The sequence below is a fragment of the Ahaetulla prasina genome, chromosome 2, assembly GCF_028640845.1.
Source record: "Ahaetulla prasina isolate Xishuangbanna chromosome 2, ASM2864084v1, whole genome shotgun sequence".
NCBI lineage: Eukaryota > Metazoa > Chordata > Lepidosauria > Squamata > Colubridae > Ahaetulla > Ahaetulla prasina.
Window position 1 is genome coordinate 82,125,317 of NC_080540.1, and position 24,858 is coordinate 82,150,174.

The window sequence follows — 24,858 nt, forward strand, 5'->3', positions numbered from 1 at the left end:
TCTTTGACATTGCCCTTCTTTGGAATTGGAATATAAACTGACCTTTTCCAATCCTGTGGCCACTGTTGAGTTTTCCAAATTTGCTGACAAATTGAATGTAGCAATTTTACTGCATTTTATTTTAAGATTTTGAATAGCTCAGCTGGAATACTGTCATCTCCACTAGCTTTGTTTTTGCTCAGACTTCCTAAGGCCCATTTGACTTCACATTCCAGGATGTCTGACTCGAGGTCAGTGACCACCCCATTGTGGTTATCAGGGACATTAAGCTCGTTCTTGTATAGTTTTTCTGTGTAATTTTGCCACCTCTTCTTAATTTCTTCTGCCTCTGTTAGGTCCCTGCCATTTTGGTCCTTTATCATGCCCATCTTTGCATGAAATGTTCCCTTCATATCTCCAATTTTTTTGAAGAGATCTCTGGTCCTCCCTATTCTATTTCTGTTTATTCTATTTCTGTTTATTCTATGTCTTTTCACTGTTCGTTTAAGAAGCATTCTTATCTCTTCTAGCTATTTTCTGGAATTCTGCATTCAATTGGGTGTATCTTTCTCTTTCTTCCTTGCCTTTTGCTTCCCTTCTTTCCTCAGCTATTTGTAAAGCTTCCTCAGACAACCATTTTGCTTTCTTGCATTTCTTTTTCTTTGGGATGGTTTTAGTTGCTACCTCTTGTACAATATTGCAAACCTCCATCCATAGTTCTTCAAGACAAGCAGGTCATAGCAGAGGGCTCTGACAAATTGTGATCCACTGGAGAAGGAAATGGCAACACACTCCAGTATCTTTGCCACGAAAACCCCATGGACAGTACATAAAGTTATAACCATATAAATTGCCTTTTTAAAAAAGAATACTAACCATAGGTTTCTGATTATTATGTCCTTATATTTTTATGTGAATATACATATATGTATGCATAATGTAAGGTAAGTCTCATCAACTCTAGATGGGAAGGCACTTTGAAAGAAATCCAGTGGCTGCTATGTGTTACATGCAAACCTTATTTACAGTGAAATCAAAGTTTATTTATTTACTGCACTTAGTGTTTTTCTCATGCCTGCATGGTAGGTTTAAATTATTGCGTAGGGTGTGTGTGTTATACACACCATAGGGCTAGGGCTAGGGCTAGGGCTAAGGCTAGGGCTAGAATAGAATAAGATTTGCGTAGCTTCTTTTCCAAAAACACCACACTACTAACCAGAGCATATAAAACATTTGCTAGACCAATTCTAGAATACAGCTCACCTGTTTGGAACCCTCACCACATCTCTGACATCAATACAATTGAACGTGTCCAGAAATATTTTACAAGAAGAGTTCTCCATTCCTCTGAAAACAACAAAATACCTTATCCCACCAGACTTGAAATCCTAGGCTTAGAAAACTTGGAACTCCGTCGCCTTCGACAAGACCTAAGTTTAACTCACAGAATCATCTATTGTAATGTCCTTCCTGTCAAAGACTACTTCAGCTTTAATTGCAATAATACAAGGGCAACCAATAGATTTAAACTTAATGTAAACCGCTTTAATCTAGATTGCAGAAAATATGACTTCTGCAACAGAATCATCAGTGCTTGGAATACTTTACCTGACTCTGTGGTCTCTTCCCATAATCCTAAAAGCTTTAACCAAAAACTTTCTACTATTGACCTCACCCCATTCCTAAGAGGACCATAAGGGGCGTGCATAAGCGCACAAACGTGCCTACCGTTCCTGTCCTATTGTTTTTCTTTTCTTCTTCCTATATATGTTTATATGTGTATATACTATATAATCTTTTTGTATGATGTTGTGACAAAATAAAATAAATAAAATAAAAATAAAAATAGATTTCTTTATTGGCCAAGTGTGATTGGACACACAAGGAATTTGTCTCCAGTGCATAAGCATACTATATATGCATATATATCCAATGATGTACATTTTTACTTAGTAAATCCTGTGAAAATCAACATGACTTTTCTGGTTGCATTATGAAAGATCTTCTTTATACAAGACCAACAATCCAGCTGCTGACACAATTTGCTTGTTCCCATAGGCCAATCAGATGCCAAGGAAAGATTTTTTTTCAATCCTGAAGGTCAACTACCTCCTGAAGCCTATGCAGACTTAACTATGTCACCTGTTTCTGTCAGCTAACTGTTTACTCTCACCTTCTTCCAAGTGACAGGGCAGCTTTTCAGTCCAGACTAGCCTACGGCTCTTAGCCAGGCTAGAATCTACTCAGCTTCAGAGCCTAGAAAAAGGCTGGCTTGGCATGGCTCAGCTGCTAAAACCTCCTGCTGAACTAAATCAATGCATATTTTGGCAATCAAGAAAGGTAGGAGGTCTGCTCTAAAGACCAGGCCTGTGGTTTTGCATCCCGCGGCTGCTTTCTGAGCTCAGGGTCTCCCTGCTTGCCTCTATCTATGCAAATTGTGCTAAGACACCCCCACCTCCACAAAACTCTTCATGGTGCCCCACCCAGCTCTTGTCTCCTCATTGCTCGAGCTCCTTCCCCGCTAAGGGGCAGGAAGGTGTATTGCGTTCTTTCAGATGCCCGGGGGCCCAAGTCACCGGGCCGTAAGCAAGGCCGGGGGGGGTGTCTTGCTGCTGCATCTGGGCAGGACCGAGGGGCGGAGAGCCCACATTTGCGTAATATGATGAAATCCCCTCGCCGGCGGGTATAGGGAGAGGGCGGCTCATTGCAATATTCAGCAGCGGTAGCAACGGAGGCACCGTCTTTCGTCTGCTCGCTCCTCTCCGCCTCCTCTCCTCCGCCTCCTCCCCCAGCCGCTCCATGGCAGAGCTGCCCTGACTCCCCCGCTGCACCGCGCCGCCTGCCCGCCAACAGCCCCGCCCGCCCAACCCGCTCCGGCCCGGAATGATCTGAACCTTCCGACAGACACGCACCCGAGTCCAGCGCAATCGCCGATCGCAGGTGAGTGGCGCCTCGGCACGCTTCCTTCCCCCAAAGATCCTGGGCGTCCGCTCGGACTGGGAAAAGGATGGGGGGGAAACGGCAGGTCGGTCATAACGCTGCCTTGAAGGTGAAGCCCTCAGGTCTGCGCAGGGTTGCAATCTCTCCGGCAAGCCTTTCCTCCGCTTCCTTTGGAAAGCAGGGCAGAATGGAGAAAGGAGATGGCTCGTATTCTTGGGTATTCTGCCCACCAAAAATCTATGGCTATTCCTTTGACTCTCCCCCCCCCTCCCCCCGTCGTCGTCCCTCCCCATTTCCTCCTCTGGTTTCAAGGACGCGGAGTCACCCTCGTGAAAACGAAGAAGACGAGGGTGAAAAAGCATCCTTGGCGCGCGTGCTCTCTCTCTCTCTCCCCCGCGATCGTGAGTGATGCTTTTGAGGAACCGGGCTCGAAAGGTGTTGCTTTCCGCCCCCGAGGCTGCAACCCCTGAGTCAGGCGAGGTAGGCCTGGGCTAGGATGGCAGATCAGGGCGAGGGGGACCAGCTGTTGCAGCAGTAATAACTATGCCCAGACTTGTTGAATTGGGGGCCGAAGGTTATCCTTCCCTGAGGGATCAACCTGGATTCCAACAATGGCTATGGAGGCGCCCAGACACCCCCACCCTCCCTTCCGCTCTTCATTTGGAAACCCATGAGAGACGTTCTCCTGCCTGTTCCAGCACACTTAGCTGGCAGGAAGGCAGTGCTTGCAAGGAGATACTGCTGAAGAATATGAAGAAGATATTTTTGTGACTACTATACTGTGAAGTATAGTCTCAGCTATTACCCATCTCTTTAAAGCCTGACTCATCCCCCACCCCCACCCCCAATAATCTTATCCTCCCCAGCGTAGTCCTTTGCTGAAGCCATCTTCCACCCCTATCTTGTCTCCATGCAGAGCTCAGTGCCGGGATGGATGTGTTTATGAAGGGCTTGTCCAAGGCAAAGGAAGGGGTTGTTGCTGCAGCAGAGAAGACCAAGGAAGGGGTAGCAGTGGCAGCTGAGAAGACCAAGGAAGGCGTCCTGTATGTTGGTAAGGTTGCTGCAGGCAAAGCTGCAGAGCTGCCCCTCTCACTATGCCCCCCCCCCTTGCAGGGAAACAAATCTGCCAAGCAGAGAGAGGAAGGATTAAAGAGAAGGAGGAGGCAGACGTCCATTGGTTAGGGTTTTATCATTATTCTAGTTCAGTGGTTCCCAACCAGTGTGCCGCGGCACTAAGGGGTGCCGTGAGATCTTTTGAGGGTGCCGGGAACTTTTGAGCTACGGAGATTTTAAATATCTATTTCCTTATAAGGGTGCCGGGAACTTTTGAAAGGCTTTCCAAGGGTGCCTCAAACAAGAAAAGGTTGTGCCTCAAACAAGAAAAGGTTGGGAACCACTGTTCTAGTTGATTCCTCCAAAGTGACAATAGCTTCCCTTCCTCAGTAATTATTTCTGTCTATGCAATGATTCTAGATAGGAAACAAACAAACAAACAAACAAAGGAGTCCAATAGTAGGATTCCTTTTTGAGCTTTTCTGTATCCAACCTTTCTGATTGCCTTCAGTATCCAAAAGATTTCATCTTCTAGGGCTCACCTTTACGTATGAGATTACGTTTGATTTTCAAGTAATTATCATGTCTCCTTTCCTTTGTGACTGATCAGATTTCGGATTCAATTAAGAGAATGCATTGGTTTATTTAATTTTGGCTTAGTATGTTGTGTGAACCCAACCATTATAAAAGCCTCTCTACCTTTTCCTTCATGATTTGAGACCGCTTCAGTTTTGTGATGTGATTCCCTTTCTGTAAAGATGCAATTCCAGTCATGAGGCGAGTGTTCTGGAGTCTTTCTGCTACTCCATACATAAGATGGAATGCTTTCACTCTGCAAGAAAAAAAATTGAGATATCGCAGAGCCTTTTTCCTACAACAGACTCTAAGGTGTCTTGGGAAAAAGCAGGGATGTGACAGATTATGGATTCATCTTAGTGTTCAATTTCAACCAGTTTTATAAATTCATTTTATAAAACCATTCCCCCAACACTTGAATAAATCAGGCCTCCACTAATATTACACTCTGTTTTGAAATGATGAGACCCATTCCCAAGTTCTTCATTCCAGAGATTCATCTTATCAACTTCTCATGATTCCATTTTGTCATTCATCATCCTAGTGCTGACTCACAACCTTCCTGTACTTCTTCCTTGTAAAACTGTAAACTCAAAATATAAATAAAACAATCATTGAATGAGTGCAATTGTAACTAATTATAATTGTGATGCCATGTGCAAAAAGCAAGGCAACAAAAATCTTCAGCAAGACCATGAAGTATAGGTAGTTCTCAACTTACAACAATTTAGTGACCATTCACAGTGACAACATTGTACAAAGTGACATGATCATTTTCATATGACCATTGCAGCATCTTCATGGTCATGTGATCAAAATTTGGATGCTTGGCAACTGGCATGTATTTATGACAGTTGCAGTGTCCTGGAGTAATGTGACCACCTTTTGTGACCTTCGGACAAGCAAAGTCAACGGGGAAGCCAGAGTCACTCAACAACAGTGTTACTAACTTATCATCTTGAGTGATTCACTTAACAACTGTGGCAAGAAGGGTCATAAATGGGGCAAAACTCACTTAACAATTGTCTTGCTTTGCAATGGACATTTTGGGTTGTTGTGGCTGTAAACCAAGGACTACCTGAACCAAGATCAAAGGGAAGGGATTTGAAATAGTAATTTATAACAGATTTTTCTAAGATATATTTACAGAAAAAAAAATAATGTGAGAGAGAGAGAGAGAAAGATGTGAATGAACTTAATGTTGTAAATCAACTCTTAGGAAAAAAACTCAGTTGTGATAAACAAGAAAGAAAAAGCAATATGATGTAGATGCTACTATCTGTTAGCCTGGACACATTCTATTCAACTTAGTTAGGAATCTGGCCTGAAATTGAATCAGCTCTCAAATCAAACATCAAAGGCAGACAATAAAGTTGATTTGAGCTAAATATGAATCCAGGTCTTTTCCCCCAGAATCTCTACATTTTGCCAAATCTAATCATTAAAAAAAAGTCTCCAACTGTGATCTGCCATCATGGGGATTGCTAGGCACAACTTAAGAGAAATGCTGGTTAAACTACAACTATAGATTAGCAATGGTTTTTAGTCTTTGTAACTGTATAATATCTCTTGAATTGTAAGCACCAAACCTTAAATGCTAACAGTTTGAGAATAATCAAGGGCCGTGGTGGCTCAAGGCTGTAAGAAGCCTGTTATTAAAACCAGCTGCCTGCAATTACTGCAGGTTCTAGTCCCACCAGGTCCAAGGTTGACTCAGCCTTCCATCCTTTATAAGGTAGGTAAAATGAGGACCCAGATTGTTGGGGGGGGCAATAAGTTGACTTTGTAAATATACAAATAGAATGAGACTATTGCCTTACACATTGTAAGCCGCCCTGAGTCTTCGGAGAAGGGCGGGATATAAATGTAAACAAAAAAATAATAATAATCAAATTGGGACAGATCATCCTGGAGAAAATCTATCTATGAGTTCACTATGATTTGATGGTACATAATCAACTGGTCAGTCAGTCAATCAATCAGTCAATGAATAAATGAATCAATCAATCAATGAAGTAATAGTGAAGAACAACTATACTATCCCACCTAATGTGTGATTTCTGAATATATATTTGGTTAGCCACTGCAAGCCACAGAAGTAGACTCAAAGAGCCCTTCACTGATGCAGCTATAGCTGTAAAGACATCACTTTGAGAATGAGAGGGGTTGTCTCTAAATTTTTATAGAGAGGGAGAGAACAAATATCTTGTATATTATTTACACATACAATAAAAATGAGAATACCTAATGGTGTTGTCTTTTAATCTTTTCCATCCTGATGTTCTATAAATGAATTAGACTACAATCCCCATATTTCCTGCCAACAAGGCTTCCAGATCTTGTGATTGGAGAATTTGTGATTGTAGTTATCTTGAAACTAGGTCTGTATGAACCTTATTTGTTTTTCTTTAGCTAAGCCATCATTTTTTTGCTTTGTCCACAAAACATGCTTTCCAGGAATTAACTAAGCATGTTGTGAAACTAATTGAATTCTCTGGCTTTGCATGATCTGCTGAACACTAAATTAACCAACTGGGATGAATTCTAGCAATATGTTTGGGTGAAAAGGGGGAATTATTTTGGGGGTTCAGTGTACTAGGCATACATAGTAGTTCCCTGCCTCTTGGCCAATTTATCTTCCTCATATTTTCTTGAGTGTGATCTTTTTCTTTTTTCAATCTGTAGGATTTTTATAAATTCCTGTTCTACTATAGAAAAGATACGTTAATCTGCACCCTGTATTTAAAAAGGGTTAAGGATAAAGGAGACAACCAAGAATTGATTAGGAATATCATGGTGTGTCTTGCTGAGAAGAGCCACACTCAAGGAACATTCCTTAGCAACAGGCTTCAGTTAATGCTATTCACTTTGAGAATGAGAGGGGTTGTCTCCTTAGCTTCATCTTCACTGGCAAATATCAGGCAATACAATTAAGCAAGTAACCATATTTGCAGATTTGCACTCTTTTTGATCTATATTTTAGCAGTTTTATATGACTTGTCCATCAACACTCACTAGGTTTTAGTTTCCATAGTTTTAGTCAAACTGGAGGATCCATTGTTCTGAATAGCGCTGGAAGGAGAGACCGCCAAAAAGCCCAAAACTAAGTGCTAGCTATGAAGTCCAAAAGGCATCTTGAAAGAATGCAGTGCCCACCCATTTCTGCACAGTTGCCAAGACAACTAACTGGATACGTCTGGATAAAGTCACCAGATCTTGAGCTCTGATCAAAGGAACTTTGACTTCTATTTTATTTTATTTTATTTAAAAAAATAAGTTAATCCATATTGGACCATGAGTCATGACAAGTGGCTTCTCCTTGCTGCCCATGTTTCATTTCTTTGCATGTCCATGTGCAATGAAAATGAAAATGAAAAGTGGAAATAGAAGAAAGAGAGGTCAGAAGAGAATACAACATGATGAACCAACCAGTGCAGCTTGAGTTTTGTCTATGACAATCTGTCAAGATACACAGGCTTGAGTTTCTTTCTCATGCTTTCTGGTTTCTTAGGTTATGTTCACGTTTTGCTAATGGTTTCCACATATCTTCTTCAGAGTCATCTCTGTGGCCCATCTGACCTCAAAAGAAGTGAAGAAAACAGAAGGCCAAATTGCACCTTAGTTTAGTCTGTCTTATGAATGTAGCCAGTATATCAACAATTCCATATTTCTCCTGTCTCCTGGCTCTTTCTCATTCTTCATCTTATTCTCCCTACTGGTAGAACCGAGATTAACTAACTTCCCATTTCCCCATAAGAGATTTTCTTCTGCTGTGCCTTTGCATTTGTGACTTTAAGCATAATGTGGTTTATTTACACCGTAGCTTGCATAATTTTGAACCCAACTATTGGAGTTTTTAAAGCCTAATTTATGGGTTTACGCAATGTGTGCATTTATGGTGGCATGTGTGGGCTCTATGGGCTTTGTTCATCCTGTACTCCAACCCATTTCTGAGGAGATGCCAACAAAGTGTATCAAGGCAGTACCTACCCTATTTCTTTCTTTTCTCTGTGTGAAGGCAGCTATATGGATTGGTGCTTGGGATTTTTTGGTTTACTGTTTGTGTTTCTGTTCTATACCCCTGAGTTAGGCAGCCTTATAAGTCAAAGATAGATAGATAGATAGATAGATAGATAGATAGATAGATAGATAGATAGATAGATAGATAGATAGATAGATAGAGTCCCCACTCAGGGTAAAACAGGAAAACAACATTACTGTGCTTTTTGTATTTCCTGCCAGACATTGGTACCAACTTTAAGTGATCAGATAATCCTGGCATAAGGTAAAACAAAAATTATTGTCATAACAATAATTAAAAAATGGAAAACAAATCACATATCCCTGTACTGGAATAATTACTTATTTTTTTTCTCTCTTCTCCCATTGGACTTGTTAAAGCTCCTTAAAAAAGAGCTAATTGCTATAGCCTTTTTGCCCTCACCCACCTCTGCCTTCCCTTAAAATCCTTTTTACTTTTTAGCAAGTAAAGACATCAGGCTAGAAACCAGGAAACTGGGAGTTCTAGTCCTGCCTGAGGCACAAAGCCATATGGGTGACCTTGAGCTAGTCACTTTCACCTCTAGGAAGGAGGCATTGGCAAAGCACTTTAAAAACCTTGCCAAGAAAACTTTAGGGACTTATCCAGGCAGTTTGAGAATTGGACACAATTAAATGGAAGAAAAAGAAATAGCCCTTAAGCTGATCCAACAATCACGTTAAAACAAACTATGGCTTATGAATCTAGCCAAAGAAAACTGCTAAAGGTTCTAGAATGTCATATTTTCATTTTTAAAGTTAGCCCCATAAGAACAAAATGGAAATTCATTGACTAGAAAAATGATACAATTTAGATGGATGTGTGTAGTTGGTAAGTCACATGATAATAAATTCATTTTTGATATCTTTCTTGAAGTCTTTTAAACAGTATTTATAAAGGATCTGAGAAGTCCTAGCTTCTTTAGCAGGTTATGAAAAATAATTAAATAGTGGAATGATATAGCAAACTGACCAACTCATGACTTGCTAATGTTTTGGACAACAGATCCTACAGTATCCTGATACAAGGCATTATACATACAGGACTTAATCCAAAACATTTCTCTTCTGCCATTCCCAGTTCTACTTACAAACAGTAGATCTTAAACCCACAACACTCAGCCATAATAGCCTAATTCATATATTTTCAAATTGTAGGAAGAATTGCAGAGACCGTGTGGAGTTCCAAGAGGAAGGGAGAAAATTATCAGACTGATGGAACTTTCATCCCAATATGGCTAAGCCATAAGGCAAGGGATAGTAGAGAGAAATAAGGTTAGCAGAGGAGAGGCAGAAAAATGTTTCTGTCTTTGCATGCAGAAGCTTTTTCCACATGTGGAATTGGGTTCAATCATCAGTATACCCACCTGTGAAAAAGATAGTTTGTATCTGGGTGACTGCAGGACATTGGTTTAAGGATTTCATATTCATATAAGTAGATTGATGAGATGCTGGACTGTGCCACTTGCCATTGTAAATGTTATTATGCCATTTGCAATTTTAAATGTTTTTTTAGAATGCCCCTTTTTATAAAAGAAACAAACTTCCCTTCATGTAATAATTTAGCATGCTGAATTAGTATTTTTCCTTGAAATGCTAGCTCTCCATATTCAAGGAACCACAACAATACATGAGCAAATAATAGATACAAACTCAACGTAAACCGCTCCAAACTCTATTGCAGAAAAAATGACTTCAGTAACAGAGTGGTCAATGCCTGGAATGCACTACCTGACTCTGTAGTTTCTTTCCCAAACCCCCAAAACTTTAAGCTTAAACTGTCTACTGTTGACCTCACCCCATTCCTAAGTGGTCTGTAAGGAGTGTTCATAAGTGCACCTGCGGGCCTACCATCCCTGTCCTAGTATTCCTTTTTACTTACTCTGTTCATGTATCCAAATTATGTTTATACTTTAACCTGTTATCTTATATATGATTGATAAAATAAATAAATAAAAATAAAATAAATAAATAAAAATAAACTTATACTGTTATTCTCCACCTATCAAGTCATTCTTCTGTTTCTTTTTGGCTATAGGCGAGTCCAGGCCTTTCTCAGGTATTTGTCCCAGAAGGAACTACTGCTACAATCTTGTGACCATTTATACAGATAGTCCTTAACTTACAACCATTTATTTAGCAACCATTCCATCTTACAACTGAAAAAAGTATTTATGGCCAGTCCTTGCACTTACCACTTTCGCAATATCCACATTGTTATACAATCAAAATTCTGACACTTGGCAATTATTATTATTATTATTATTATTATTATTATTATTATTATTATTATTATTATTATTATTATTAATTGAATTTTTATACCGCCCTTCTCCCGAAGGACTCAGGGCGGTGTACAGCCGGAGATAAAATACAAAATATGTACAATTAAAACAAATTAAAACATATCAAAATTACAAAAACGGCTAATAATTAAAATTAAATTTAAAATATTTAAGAATATTAATAAAAGCCCAATTTAAAATCAAACTATTATGCCAGTCCCGCTTGAATAAATAAGTATGTTTTTAGCTCACGACGGAAGGTCCGAAGATCAGGCACTTGACGTAGGCCAGGGGGGAGTTCATTCCAGAGCGTCGATGCTCCCACAGAGAAGGCCCTGCCCCTGGGGGCTGCCAGCCGACACTGTTGGCATGTATTTATGTTGGTTGCAGTGTTCTGGGGTCCCTTGATCACTATATGTGACTTTCCCAGCAGGCTTCCAAGAAGCAAAGTCAATAGGGGAAGTCATATTCGCTTAGTAACTAAGCAATTCATTTAACAACTGCAGCAAAAAAAAGTAGTGAAATCAGGCACAACTCAATTGACAATCACCTCAGTGATGGAAGCTGTGATCTCAGTTGTGGTGGTATGTTTAGGACTATCTATAGGAATAATCCCCATTGAATTAAGTGTGGCTTCTAATTACACATGCATAAGATCAGGCTGCATCTGTTCTGCAATTAGTATTTTCTCCGTCATCCTTTGGAGGTCTTCTATGATAGCGATTTGTGGTTAGAGTGGAATGGTACAACTTGCCATGACACAACTTGCTGCAGGACAACTGAACAATTAAATTTAATTATTTACAATAATTAAAAAATATTTTAATTTTTGTCATTCACATTTCATTTTGCATTCTTTCTTTAATGATTCTTTTCCACAATTTCATTGATATTAGTGTAACTCTTGTCCCGCAGCGAGTTGGCCATGGTGAATTGGCTGCGGCAAGATGATCATCCAAGGTCTAGGACAACTCACTACAGGCAACTTGCCATGGCCAACTTGCCTGTAGTGAATTGTCCTAGACCTTGGCTAGAGAGCAAATGTATACTTGCTCTCTGCTTTTTCTAATGCCTTGTACTATTTGAACATTCTTCACTGAAAGTATTCGTTCTACAGTACAGGAAAGCTGTATAAGAGAATGCCAGGTTCAGGGGCTTCCGGTTGATGTAGCGGCGAGATCAGACAAGAGGAGTGGGTCTCTGCGCTCCCGTGCCCAGTTCTCCCCATTGGTAGGCTCCAAAAGGAGCCAAAGCCGCCCCATAGGGGTGGTGAAGCAAAGAGGAGTGCCCTGTGAGGTTGGGGACAGTTGCCTCTCAGCCACAGCAAAGAGAAGAGGCAGCTGAAAGATGGTTGCCACGAATGTGGAACAACCAAGGAACAACTAAGACTGGTGCTTGAGCTAAGTAGGTGAACAGTGACTGGAACTGAGGGAGAGGATTCCTTCTTACTTAAAACCTAACCCCTAAGGAACAATTTAGAACTATCTGCTCAGCATTGCTTGTTAAAGCCGCAATTAAGCATTCTGAGAAAAATACCAGACTGGAAGGTAAAGACCTAAAGAGAGAAAAACAATAAATTTCTAAAAATACAGAAAATTGGACTCTTAAACTGGGAAGACATGGTAATGGGAAGGCATTTTAAAATGCTGGAATTATTTACTTAAAAAACATATCCTGCTTCTATAATTGAATTACAATTAAAATTATGATCCAAATAACTAAAATTAGACTGATTAGTGACAACACTGAAATTTAGGTTGAGAATGCCACCTGCTGACAAAAGGAAAATATACAAGTTTGGGAATACTTATATGAAGGATTGTGAAAATATTTACTGGGTTATATCTAACTACCCCACGACTATTGGAGACTCAAAAATGAGAACAAGGAAGTTATTTAATTAAATGTTATGCTAGAAGATTGAGCCTGTAAAGGGGACGTAAAGAGGCTTTTGATAACTTCTGGGACTATTTAAATGGAATTGATTGATTTCCTATGGGATACAAAGAACTGTGATTAATGTACTTCTTGAAGGGCAACTTTAGATCTGAATAAATGGTTCTTGGACAAAAGTGGGTTTTTAAAAAACAAAACAAGATGCTTCATAAGGAAGAAATGAATGGAACATTGAAGGAGATGGCGTTGATTTTCCAAAGCACAAAGGACATCATGGAGAAAGGATTTAAGGAGATTATGGAAAAAATGGAAATTACTATACGAGGGATGATGAGTAAAGATGTGGATGCTCAGAAAAGGGAGGAGCTAACAGAAGGAATGGAGGAAAAGATAGAACCGAAGAACCAGCAAACAAAAGAAGAAGACAAAGAGCAGATAATAATAAAAATAATAGTGATTAATGAATTAAACCAGGGAGGAAATATTTCAAGAGAGTTGAAAAGAGAATTGGAGATACAAGAAGATACTTTTGAACAGGAGATAGGGGCCTGGGACTCTGGGCAGATACTTTGGAAGCTAGGCAGTGGAAGAGGGTAGAGATGGAAGAAATACTTAGGTTGAATAGCCAAGAAGTAGATGCAGACAGAGATAAAGATCCAAGGGAGGAATATGGGAGGCAAGTCAAAAAAAGCATAGCAACTAAAGTAGTGAAGTGGGCAAGAGACGATGGATAGAAAGGAAAGGGTTTCTCTCTTTTTTTGATATTTTGATTTGCTTTTCTTTTTCTCTTTCTTTCCCTTCTTTTTTAGAATGGTGGCATGATTAGAAGTTAGGTAGAAATTAGGGACGGGGGAAACATTTGTATATACATACCTTTATATGATGGAATAAAAGTAACAATAAAATGGGAAAACTAGAGATTGAAGATGGCATTAAGTACATTTTAATAATATTGTGATTGGCAGTGGAATAATATATTGAAACATTAAGCAATTAAATAATGAAAGAACATGCTTCAATATAAACGTGTATTATATAGATTCGATGATTGTAAAGAATATAATTAGAATAATTTTGTATGTCTAAATAATATTGGTATTGGTATTAGAATTGTGTATTGAAACTTTGAATAATGAAATAATTGAATGATTGTATCTTAATACAAATATATGTAAATAATGAAATATGGTAGGTGAGTTAAAAATGAACAGGATTCAAGGAACCAAAGTGGGCGAGAGATGTTGGATAGAAAGAAAATGTCTTTTAATAAAAGGGTGACATGATTAAAAGGGGCCTCTGTGGCTCAGACTGCTAATGCAGTCTGTTATTAACAGCAGCTGCCTGCAATTACTGCAGGTTCTAGTCCCACCAGGCCCAAGGTTGACTCAGCCTTCCATCCTTTATAAGGTAGGTAAAATGAGGACCCAGATTGTTGGGGGCAATAAGTTGACTTTATACAAAGTCATATACAAATAGAATGAAGACTATTGCTAACATAGTGTAAGCCGCCTTGAATCTTCGGAGAAGGGTGGGATATAAATGCAAATTTTAAAAAAAAGTTAGAATAGAGATAGAAATAAGAGAAAGGGGGAATATTAGTGTATACATTTTTACATAATAAAATAAAAGCAATAACAAGAGGGAAGCTTAAAAATTGAATGGCAATATTATTATGTATGATCAAATAATATGGTGAGTGGCATTAGAGCAATATATAAAAACATGGAATAATTAAATAATTATAAATTACAACTTAATATAAATGGGTATTATTTTTTGAAATATATAAATTGGTTGAATGTAATAACTATGATCAATTTTACTAGTTTTATTTGTATTAGAATGTATGACACCCAGGTGCCACACTGTTCATGCATTGATATGTATACGTAAAATAAAATTAAAAACTTGAAAAAAAAAAGAGAATGCCAGGTTCTGAGTTGCACATGGAGATAATATACTGCATAAGTTTGTAGTCCAGCACGTGGCACAGTGAGACATGGAAAATGGGTTAAGGGGTGGAATTAAGTTGTTTAAAAACTCTGATTAACAAGAGAACCTTTTGTTGGTTTATAGTAGAAAATCCACCCTGCTTGCCAGTAATTAATTATTGTAATTAACTTCTGCATGCAAGCAGAATAGTAGAGACAAAACATCATTTTGCCACACCTTTATTTTGTTGACTGTATAAATAAAAGGTTGCTTAAATAGACTTAGGGTTTAATTAATCCACGTAGACTGTGAAAGTGTGCTTGACTGGAAGGCTAGCAAACATGCTGAGTCCAAGAATTAAATGGGAGGCTGGTAGATGCCATAAAAAATAGGAAAACAAAAATTGCACTCTACTGCTTTTGAGGACAGTTTCCCATTGCTTAGATCTGCTTTACATTTTTTCCTGGATGTGTGACCTTGCTATTGGCTGCATCAACATGTTTCTTGGAACAGACCCAGCAGAGCAAGCAATCCACAATGTTGGAAGTCTTGGGCCCTTTTCATTAATTATCACTATGGCCATTTTGTAGTTTTGGCATATTTTATTGGCAAGGATTTTTATATCTTTTTCCAGATCACTAATTAAAGAAAAACACTGAAGGCCACTGGGCCTGCAACTGATTGCTCTGAGATTTTAATATAAGTACTTCTGCTTTCTGCGTGCTTAATAACTGAACTGTAGTTTATTGATCATGATAGTGCTATTTCCTTAACTGGAATGCTCCAAGAAAGCAAGCGGAATCTCTTAAAGCACTCAGTTATAATAATTACATTACCCTTCTGAACTTATCTCTGAGTTCAAAGAACAGCTGGCAGATGAGCAGGTAGGGAAGCATCAGTATTAGGAGATGAGATGTCTAACAAATTTCTCCTGTTGTGCCAAGTAGACACACCAGAAAAACAAAACAGAGGTTTTTCTGTACTGAATATTCAGATAGTTTTTCCAATCACAGATAGTTCTGCTATGGAGAACAGGGACAAATAAGTTGGAACTGCAGCTTGTTCCTGCTATAATCTCAAACAAAAGGATATGGGAGTGGATTTCTGTTGGCTTAGTCTGCTAAATATTTCACCAGATTTGTTTTGAGAGCTCCATCATAGGATAACTGTCTTGACCTCATTAGGTTTCATGTCTCTGCCATTTTAAAAAAAGTTTAAATTAAAAGAATGGGGAAGCTGGCATTCTATGCAGGACTAATCCGTTAGATCACCTTGATTTCTAGGAATGTTTATTGGCTTTCTTAGAAAATAAGAAATAATGGGCTTCTGCAGTCCTGTGCCTAGTTTAGATGCATGCCATATAACAACAACAACAAAAATCCAAAAGCATAAACAGGGTGTGTTCTGCAATAGCACGAGCTAGAGAATGGAAGGCAGTATTCATTACTGTATGTAGACAGGCCAGCAAACCCTGCCTGCTGCTGTAGTCACCATTTTCCTCACATTTCCAAAAAGCTGGGGGAGCCAGGTTCTGCAGCATTTGGCAATTCCACCGAAATGCTATGGTGAAGTGCTATTCTGAGCCATTTGGAGGATTTATGGGTATTTGATTTGTATGTTGTCTTTCTTCTCTGGGAATAAGAGATCTTTGATAATCTCTGAGTTTGGTAGTTTTTATGCAGACCGTTTCATTATCCAAACTAGGTAACGTCATCAGTACAATCAGGGAGTGGAGTTTCCTTACTAGCACTGATGATGTTACCTGGTTTGGGTAATGAAATGTCTGTAAGAAAACAACCAAGCTCAGACAGCACCAAGGACCCCTCATTTCAACCTTGAGCTACAAATATTCTTCTTTATCAGTCTCTGGGAATACTTAAGGCAACTAGCAAATTTAAAAAATAAAATAAAATATCCAAAGTTTAAATATAATTTAATGTCATATTCAATCATTTATCAATTAGAATGCCTGTTTATAGTTTTTATTTTTTAAAATGCTGAGAGAGTAGGGTTTAGCTACAACTCTGAGTGATTTTCCTAATCTGGTAAACATGCAGGAGGAAACCCTCTCCCCATGCCAGAAATACCTGCCTCTGACAATGTGGACCTTTTCAGAAGGCCCTCTCCCACAGATCGTATATTGTTATTGCTTTTATAATTGGCTGTACACCGCCCTGAGTCCTTCGGGAGAAAGGCAGTATAAAAATCTAATAAATAAATAAATTAATTAATTAATTAATAACCAAACAGATTCATAATAAAAAAGATGATTCTTTAGTCAACTGCTAAATCATTTAGGGCTTTAAAGCTTAAATTGTGCTGACCAGCAACTGGCAAACAATGCATATTGTTCAGTTCATGCATTATACAATCTCATTCCCCATGCCTTGCACTGTATTCTTAGACTGCAAACGTGTATTCTTTCAGGAAGAATGTAACCTTATCCAGACCAGGTGCAATGTCATTCCCCAATCTGTTTTTTATAAGCAATCAGGAAACAATATCAATATAAAAAGTTTGATTAAAAACATTTATCAAACTTAGCCAATGATCAAGCATAGTAAGGAGCAACAGCTGAGTGTTACCAACGTACTGATGATGACCATTCCATTCCAAAACAAAACCTCTGTCCAAAAGGTTTTGTTGTGCTCCAATGGCTGAAGACCATTAGGAACTATATCTATATTGTATTTCAAGAAACAAAACAGGAGCTGTATAAGATAGCTGCCAATTTTTGAGCAAAAAGAAATTTATACCAAGCCAGGCTTGAAAAGCTCCATATTCTCTTACAGTAGATCCCCTCTCTAGCCCTCAGTGTCCATTGATGATTGATGCTTGCTTATATACTCTGCATCCTCACTTTCCTCTTTGGCAAATCCATTATTAGTGTAGGATTTTTTAGCCTGAGAGATTTCATTTTCCCCATTCCAAGCCAGGTTGTTGTGTGAACCCTCTAAGTCTGGGTTTGGGAGTAGTTGTCCTAGTATCATGTGTTTTAATTAATATATTATTTTATATCTGGATGTTTTAGCTTTCTGGAAGCCACAGTGTGGTTGTGGCACTCTCCTGGACATTGGGATAAGATAAGGGTAGTAGTTACAGGGAACATTTTAAACACTGATACTTCTATTACTTCCCCCACTAAGTATGGATGTGTTAAACTGTTAACTTATACCATCCTTAGCCTGCCTAGCCAGAAATAGGTTGGCTGGGAGTGGTAGGAATTGTAGTTTATCACACACTTGTGTACTGTGTTTGAGAATGCTTTCTTATTCAATTCGGATTTCTGAGATTTCAAACAGAGGCTGGACAGTTATCTATCAGGGACAGTGTAGTGAATCCTGCAGTTGCAGGTGGTTGGACTTGATGATCTCTTAGGTTACTTATAACTCTGCGATGCTATAATTTCATCTAACAGTGCCTATACAATTTTAATATCTTTATAACCACAAATGCTAGGAAGTTGAATTCCATGGCCTCTGCATCAGCAGGCTTTTAAACTTCCCATTAAATGTCTATTCAGAAATATCTTGCATTTTATTTTAAACGTGTCTTTGCAGACTGAGAAAGAGCTTATAATGAACAGGATCAAAGCAGGCATGCACAGAGAAGGTAATGTCTTTCTTTGTAAGAAAAGTTCTTTTTCTGAATTAGGTATTTGTTCTGAAGAATAGGCAGAAGCTGCATGTTGAGTGCAAAGATGCATGTAATATTGCATGCAGCTTGATCGGGCGAACCAGTAGCAGCAGCGGCGGGATGCTCTGCCCACCCACCCAGATGCTTCTGTGCATGTGCACGCCCACGAGCATACCGGTAACGACGGGTTTTGAAACCCGCCCCTGAACATCAGACTTTCACATAGGAATGCATCAAGGGACTCGAGCTTGCCTGAGGCTAGCTGCCTCTTAGTTGATGGCTTGTATACTTCATAGTTCATACTGTAGTTCCCAAGAAAGCATCTTCAATGCATACCTTTACACCATGGGGATGGAAGTGCCGATTAGCATCCCTTCTATTGTAAGCCATATGTATTGGAAGGCAGGCTCCTTTGAATGTAGGTGAGTTACATCTTTACTTGTAGGTTGCTAGGATGTGCAGCAACTTAGCAAAGTTAGTCCTGTGCTAACATGTTCAGAGATGAAGGTCTGAAGAGGACCAGATTTCCTCTTTCCAGAACCAAGTGATGGAATACTAGGGTACTTTATTCTGAGCATAGCATTTTCTTTTAGACAGCTATGCAACAGGAAAAATATCTACTGACTCCGAGGAGTAAAATCTGCGTAAATGAGACATGCCCCAGGAGAATCTCTTTGGAATGAAGGTTGTTTACCTGATCCCAGCTCGCTCCTTTTGGCACTCAGAGGTGTGTGAATTCCATGCCTATTGTTTGGCCTCTGAGCAGTTGCATGTTTGTTCTGTGCCAAAAATAGTTTCAGCTTCTCCAGGGGATCACTGGCAAGTTTCCAAAGCAAAAAAGAAAAGAAAGCTTCCAAAACACTTTCCCCCACTAATTATATCATTGAATGAAAGCACTACTAGTAGACAAAATCTCTAGAATCTATCCTCCCCCACCCTTAAAACAAAAGATGAAAAAAACCTGCTCAAGTCAGTGATACTTTGGAGCATCACTGCATCCAGGATTCCCCCCATAGGGTCTGCTAAGGAACGAGCTCATAGTTGCTTAGTCTGCCAAAATGATGGCTTCCTGGAATGGTTCTGATCGTCAAAGACTATGCATGTTGAAGTTAATCAAGTTAATTTGGACTTAAAAAATAAAATAGAGGAGCTTCAGACTAAGGTAGAGACTGCAGATGAAGAACGAGTTTTGTTGCAATATAGAGTAATGGAATCTGCATTGAGAGCGAGAGGTTTGAAAGAAAATAAGTGAGAGAATTTAAAAGATGTCTTTGCAGAGGTTTTTGCACAGATGATTGGACAGAAACCTGTAGATCTTAAAACGAAAATTGAAAAAATCTATCGTGTTAATTCATGGGTTGCAAGAGAAAGACAGTTACCAAGAGATGTAGTGATTTATTTTACAACTAGGAAGATTAGGACTGAGATTTTACAAGCTTCTTATAAAAATAAAACTCAAATATTAGGACAAGAGGTATTAGTGCTAAAAGAAATTCCCTCAAAAATTTTAAGAAATAGAAAAGAGTTTGCTTTTTTGGTGGACAAATTTAGAAATCGTCAGATACAGTTTAGAGGGGATGTTCCAGCTGGACTAACAGTAAATTATGCAGGAGAAAAATACCGACTTAATACGGTGTTTAAAGCAAGAGATTTTTATACTAACATATTGAAGGCTAGAACTCCACCACTGCTAGAAGTTAAAATGGGAAGAGAAGTGGAAGTGGTTAAAAAGTGTGAGAAGGTAGCAAAGCAAATACAATCTAAAGTAGAGGCTGTGACTAAGGAAGAAAGCTTGAAAGCAGCAGGGGAAGAGCAAAGAATGATTGTAATTACTAAACGTAAAGAACAAGGAGTAAAGAAGCAATAATTTCAAACGAAAAGAGCTTTTTATGGGAAAGGGTAATCACAAGCAAAATTTTTGGATATAAAAAGTAGAAAGGATAATTTATATTTGGCTTTAGTAAGTAGTTAATTAGATAAGTATAAAAGTCAAGAGAAATTTTTTTTCTTCTTATATAAAATGCTTTATAGATGGTATTTGGAAATTAAATTGGGGTGTGTATATATCTTAATCTGTAACTTAAATGTGGGAGATATATTATATTGATGTTATTTTATTATATGTGGTGGATTTAGTTATGTTGGACAAAAATTGATGTTGGGTTATATAAAGTGTTGGGAAAAAATAAAAAAAGAAATGGAATTGTTTAAGGCTTGTATGACAAAATGGTTATAAAATATTTGGTAATTCATTGATATGGAAATATGGGGGAAGAAAAATTTGGATTAAATGTTAATTTTATATAAGTTAAAAAGTTAAGAGAGAAAATTTTATAAAATGTTAAAGTTTGGTTGATTATACAAAAAAATTAGAAGAAGATAATGTTTATTTAGTAATTGATGTTATTGGGTATGGATGTTAAAAGTACTGAACTGTGGGAAGTGGTGGAAACTTCAGTGTACCCGAATGAATACTCACAAGAAAATATACTGGAATGAAGAAGATGGACTGACTACAATTAGAACAATTATTGGATGAAGAAATATCAAATATCTTATGAATGAACATTTCCTTTTTTTTTTCTTTATTATGGAGAAGGAGAGTTGAGGTTATAGGGGAGGGATGGAAATTTATGGATAATTAGTGTATTTTAGCTTATGATTGTTAGATCTTATACCCTGTATTTTGCTCTGGGAAGTCCAGCGGGTGGGTGGGTTAAGATGGGTGGGGGGAGGGGAGTGGGATGTATTGAAATTTTTTTTTGTAAAACTCTTTAATAATAATAAAAAATGACTATGCATGTAATTAACACCCCTATCCTTTTGGTGTTAACTTAATTTTCAAGCGCTGATTGGAAGGCTTTGCAGCCAGCAAAATACAGCTTCATAAAACTGGCACACATTTCTTGTAGTCCAGGTAAATGCAAGGGAGCTTGGCAAGAGGGAGAGAGCTATGGGTGATTCTATGTATATCTCAGTCTTCTTTGCTGCCACATGCTGCAAGAAAACTGATGGAGGAGAGCTTCAATTTTTGGATGGCTCACTGACCAGTGAAATATGGTCATATTGGAAGAAAACATCAGCTGCTTGTTGCCTTTGAAGAAGGCCAGTGGAAACCCATAGCAGCTCAAGACATTTTGTCAGTATTGATACAGTTTATTATGCTGTTGAGATAGCAGCACCTCCCTTTATTCCTACCCACTTTCTTCTTTTAATAATAATTTTGTTAAAGATTACAAATACAATGGTAGAAACTAATGCAAACTGAAAAAGAAAAAATTATAGAAAAATTGTAGAAGGTACAGTAAAAAAAAGAGGAAAAATAGAAATAGGAAAACAAAAGAAATATATAAATGATTTCTGATCTGCATCACAAATATAATCAATTTCAGTAACTCATCACCTCTTAAAATACTAGAAAAATTATCCTTGCCATTCTCTTGGTTTGTTATTTGTATCTCTCTTCTAATTTTTAGGATATAAATTGGTTTATTTGTATGTTCAATGCAACATGTTTTCCCGTGTCATTCTCATAGCCTGTTATTGTTAAATCCACTTTCAAATCAGTCTCAATCTTGTCAGATAAAACATGTTCCTCTTTCATAACATCTTTTCAAGAATCTGTGCATACAGGCAATCACTCTTTAATTTATGGATTCGTTGTTTAAAAATATCATTGACTATTTCCAGTATTATTCCAATATCCAAAAATATATTTATCTTGCTTCATTTTATAATTGTAAGTTGAATTTGAGTGTTCTTCTTTAAATATAATATTTAGTTCCTCCAGTTCCCTCTGGTATTCAAATTTTAAAGTCTTACCTTAATATTTAAAAAATAAAAATAAAAGCACTTTCCTGTGGGGAGAATTCTTGATAATTAATTCCAAAAATGTATTTCAAATTTATCTGGGCCCCTAGTCCATTTGTAACATTCTAAAATCAAAGTTTTAACCATCCTTTGGCTGTTTATTCCAAATTATTATTTTTTCATTCTTAAACTTGTACTTAAAACATTCTTTCACTAAGGATTTAGGAAACTCACCAAGTGCCATCCACCTTGTTGATCCAAAAGTTCCCAATTGCTGAAAAGCAGTTAACAAGCAATTTCCAAAAGTGAATGGAAAAGGAAGTATGTGAACTTAGTGTTCTTTCAAAAGCGTTGATGTGAGTTCATTTATTTTGCACATTTAAATAGCTGCCAACTAAAAGTGACTCTGGATAATGTATAACCATTGAATAAAATCACAGATAAGAACAATAATTATTAAAAAAATCTACAAAAAAATAATTGAAAGTATTATAACTATTTAAAATATATAAAATTTATATAGAAAGAACAGCTACCTGGAGCATTTACGGGTGGTCTCAAGTCCTCTCCTTGTCAAATCTGCTTCTAAAACTGGCTAGAGAAGCTTATTCTAGCTTGTTGCAGCCTCAGATTTGTCCAAACAGTGTATTACGGCAAAGAATATTAAAATGGGGACTCCTGTACAAAGCCTATTGTCCTCCTTCCCCTTCAGTCTTGATGTTCAAACTATTACAGAATGGAATTAGGGGCTGCAGAGATATTTGCACAATTGTGATGCCATGAAATATCTCAGACACACCTTTGGAACAGGGCCTCAGTTTAGTGTATGTATATTATTATTAGTCTCTTTGAAATTATTTATTTATTTAGGGTATGTCATGTCATACATAGCAATATACCGTATATACTCGAATATAAGCCGATCCGAGTATAAGCCGAGGTCCCCAATTTTACCCCAAAAAACTGGGGTAAACTGGGGACTCGAGTATAAGCCGAGGGAGGGAAATGAGGCAGCTAGCGGTCAGGGAAAGCCTCCCTCCCTCAGCCGAGAAGGCTGGCGGCTCCCCCGCCCCGCCCTCTCACTGCACCGGCAGGGCTTCCCCGCGCTAATGCAAAAGCCCGCCAAGTTTGCACCATCCGGTATAATGTGAAAAAAAGAAGAAGAAAAAAACTCGAGTATAAGCCGTATATACTCGAGTATAAGCCGAGGGGACGTTTTTCAGCACAAAAAACGTGCTGAAAAACTCGGCTTATACTCGAGTATATACGGTATATTAACATTTCATCTAGATTTATAAAACAATAAAACATAAATGTTAAAAAGATCTATGTTTAAATGTCACTGTAGATTAGTAAATTATTGAACATCAAGAAGTTGTACCCAAAATGGTTGCCCCTCATAGAGGAAGGCTTCACTCCTCATAAAGGAAACTTGTTTCACTGTATTTCCCACATAATAGTTAATGGGGAAACCTCTTAATACATGAAGGGAATGTTTCACATGGTTCTAAAGTAGGAGCATCTTTCCACAGCTTTCCTCACTGTGAGGGAATATTAATATTAATTAATATTAATATTAATGTGCATATTAATAACTTATGTTGTTTGTGCATATTAACTTATATTACAGTTAGAAGATGTGCTACAATATTTAGGCCAGGAATAGGCCACCTGGAACTCTCCAGGTATTTCTATTACAATACCCACAAATCCTGATTGTTGGCCATAGTGACTACAGCTTGTAGGAATTTAGCTGGTGCCCAATGTTGCCCATTGTTTGGTTCCTACCTTAATTCTGCACACTCATGACTCACCTTCAATATAAGTTACCAATCCTCAATATAGATTCTGACTGAGATTGTCAGTCCTGATAGAATCACATATTTTGCCATTTTCATCTTTCGCCTGGCATTTGTTAACATCTCACAGTGAGGAACCTCTGACTCATCTTGGAAAATGTGACATAAAATAAGCTCCATTTAACTCTTTTGGATACTTGGATGGTGCAAGTGACAATTTTTCTGCCACACGCCTTTGGAAGTCTCTTGACAAGCATTCAGTGGCAGCTTTTAATACTATAGAAAAAGCTGTATGCTATGAAAGGCATATTAACAGGGCATTGCTTCACTCCTCTCCTCAGCATCATGGGTAATTTGCAGCTAGACCTTCCAGAAAAATAACAGAATCTGTGTTTTTCTATTATTCGACACTAACACTGATTTAATCCCAGAGCTCATTATCCCTTCCTTAATAGAATTGAAACGGATGAAGCTTGAGGATAGAAAACCAGAATCCCTGTTCAGCATTTTAAAAATCATGAAGGATCTGTGCTATACTATTAGAAAGGCAGAGCACACAAACTTCAAATGATATTCTCTTTGGACTATTAGAGAAACATTCTTGGCTTTTGCTGATTTTTTAAAGAGTCCTAAAGTAACTATAGAAAGGCCTCATGTCTCAAGAATGGAGAACTAAAGAAGCGAGGGTGGGGGATTAGTTACTCAGGCTATCTCTGCTTTGCTTTTAGTTCATGAAGCTCAAAAGCAGAATAGCTGTGTTATGTCCATAGTCCATGCCTTGAGATTTGGAAATTAATTTATGGTCGGAAGATTTTGTCATTGATTCCTAATAATGTCACAGGGTTTAGCAATGCTTGCATAAGCACTGATAGTGCCACTGGCTGCTCTAGCTAGTGGGGAATGAAATAGTGTTC

General features: G+C 38.1%; 1 protein-coding gene across 2 annotated transcripts in view; it reads left to right on the forward strand.

Moving 5' to 3' along the window:
* Window positions 1-2,556: 2,556 nt before the first annotated feature.
* Window positions 2,557-24,858, forward strand: part of SNCB (synuclein beta) — a 41,461-nt gene continuing 19,159 nt past the window's right edge. The window contains exons 1-2 of one of the 2 annotated variants that reach the window (XM_058171586.1): window positions 2,557-2,919; window positions 3,836-3,970. In XM_058171586.1, the coding sequence (XP_058027569.1) occupies window positions 3,850-3,970 (121 nt within the window). In that variant the 5' untranslated portion in view covers window positions 2,557-2,919; window positions 3,836-3,849. The remainder of the gene's footprint in view (window positions 2,920-3,835; window positions 3,971-24,858) is intronic. The other variant, XM_058171584.1, reaches the window with a different exon arrangement.